The 2,397-nt window shown below is 41.6% G+C and overlaps 1 protein-coding gene across 1 annotated transcript in view; it reads left to right on the plus strand.

Moving 5' to 3' along the window:
- The window catches only part of ryr2 (ryanodine receptor 2 (cardiac)), a 250,576-nt gene that overhangs the window by 70,759 nt on the left and 177,420 nt on the right, over nucleotides 1-2,397 (plus strand). The window contains exons 13-14 of the mRNA XM_015379302.1: nucleotides 1,463-1,581; nucleotides 2,165-2,294. Coding sequence (XP_015234788.1) covers nucleotides 1,463-1,581; nucleotides 2,165-2,294 — 249 coding nt within the window. The remainder of the gene's footprint in view (nucleotides 1-1,462; nucleotides 1,582-2,164; nucleotides 2,295-2,397) is intronic.

Raw genomic sequence — 2,397 nt, forward strand, 5'->3', positions numbered from 1 at the left:
ATTTTGGGCAGGGAATTTGGGTAATTTTTAGTTTTCAAGTAATACATATTATGAAACAGAAGTAGGAAAAAGTTATAAATATAATTTATAAATGTTATGTGAGTTATGCAACCCCATTCTGAGTGATTGATTGATTCACTGACTGACTAAAGGCCCATTCATACCTCACGTAAAAGACGGATACGGATACGTGTGGAGTGTTTCATACGTTCTAACCGTCGATTTCGTCCGTACTTTGACACGAAAATTGGGAGCTTCCGCTTACGGACGAAACGGATCAATACGGAGCAATACTACCGGAAACGGTGGGGGCGGTATTGAGTTTTTAGTACAAAATGTCAACAAAATCACAAAGAAGGTTAGAATTCTGGGCTTTAAACAATGGCGGAAATCTGCCACATAGAGGACATACGGGTTATTGCGCACCTCAACGGACGGAGGTATGAAGGAGTCAACGGATAGAACGTACGGACAGAAATACGGACGTGCAGGCCAAACGTGAGGTATGAATGGGCCTTAATTGTGTCATGGTTTTATCTAAAGATCTGACCCAAAATGCAGAAGACCAAACAGAGAGACCAGGGAAAAGTTTAACAGGTTTATTTAGAATAATATGATAAGTCCATTGCTGCTCTGAACACTGTCAAACCGGAACTGGAAAGTGAGGGAAAGACACTGCGGTTGGTTCAGGCTTAGTGGGAAATTAGATTCTTTGACTTGAAGAGGAGGAATAGGTTGCAGACTCGCGTTTCCAGAAAAAAGGTGTCTTTATTGAATCCAGTGTGTGTGGGATGTTCCAGTGATTGTCTAGTTTGATGGAGGGTGGACAGGGTTTACTCAGACTGCGGTTGTTCCTTGGTGAACGGAGAAGCTGACTGCCACTTAGATTTCCTGCTGTCCTTGAATGGGTTATTGTGGAGATTAATCCCCTGCTCAGAGAGAAGCCCCAGACAATCCTTGGGGGAAAAGGTTGATCCAAACCCCAAACTTGAATCCTAAGCTCAGTTTGGTTCTCAGAAGATCCTTCCAGGGGAGAGAAGGTCTGAAACATCCAGTTTGCAGGATGACTTCCTGCCGTGAGGCAAAGAAAAAACAGCCAGATTAAAACTCAGGAAAACAAGAAACTTAGTTTGACTAGAGTACCCAAAAACTGGCAAACAAAAACTCAGGTTAGACTCTGCTAAACTAGGCATGGCTAGAGTACTCAGTATTGGCAAACACTCTGGCATCGAGGTAAATGGTAAATGGCATGTACTTATATAGCACCTTTATTCAAGTTAGGAGACTTGACCAAAGCGCTTTACACCACATTCATTCACCCATTCACGCAGGTGTGCAGGGAGGCCCAATGAGGATGGGGCACCACCTGGTGGAGGAGGAAAGGAAACACAAAAACAGACCACACAAACTGGATTCCTGACACATTGTCTCATTAATGATAAATTAATGATGATTTTTGCAGGGATCCTGGAGGTGCTTCATTGTGTGCTGGTGGAAAGCCCCGAGGCCCTCAACATAATCAAGGAGGGACACATCAAATCTATCATCTCCCTTCTGGATAAGCACGGACGCAATCATAAGGTACTTTTACTCCATGGAAGGCAATCCTTGACTCAGTCAAGCTCGTAAAGTCACGCTTAGTGGCCATATTAGATGTACTTGCAGCAGCCCACAGATCAGGGCATGCATACAAGAAATAATTCTGCACTGATCTGCTCACCCTGCCTAGTCAGAGCCTCTCTATGTGCAGTCAGTGTGACATGGAAACAAATCGGAGATTAAAAAGTGGTACGCAGCCGGTATGTTCAGTGGTTAAAATATGGACATTGGTTCCCAATTTCCCAAATTATTATCATAATTTATGGCATAAGAGGAGTGAAGAGTATATCTTTCCTTTTATCTTTATAATTTTATTAAACTTATTTAGAAAAAACAAACATATTATGATTCCTCTTTGTTTCAATTTAAAAGCACAAATCAAAGAATAATACATAGATTCAAATAAGATAAAAAGCTAAAAGAATAAATAATAATTGATTCAAATTTCAAAGATTTACATTGATGTGTAAAAAAGAGAAAAGTTTTATTTAGCCTTAATCAGCCTGAGATTTTGAATGACTGTTTTCAGGCTGTAACAGCTACGCCGTTCTGTTGGGATTTCTAGGTCCTAGACGTGTTGTGTTCACTTTGTGTATGTAATGGTGTGGCGGTGCGCTCCAACCAACACCTGATCTGTGACAACCTATTGCCAGGAAGAGATCTGCTCCTGCAGACCCGCCTCATCAACCACGTAAGCAGGTATACACACATTGACACACACACAGCTGTGTTTTCATGACATATGGGGACATTTCGTTGACTTACATTCAGTTTATAAAGCATAACCCAGACCCTGCA

This window comes from Cyprinodon variegatus, unplaced genomic scaffold (assembly GCF_000732505.1).
Source record: "Cyprinodon variegatus isolate N-32 unplaced genomic scaffold, C_variegatus-1.0 Scaffold189, whole genome shotgun sequence".
Taxonomy (NCBI): Eukaryota; Metazoa; Chordata; class Actinopteri; order Cyprinodontiformes; family Cyprinodontidae; genus Cyprinodon; species Cyprinodon variegatus.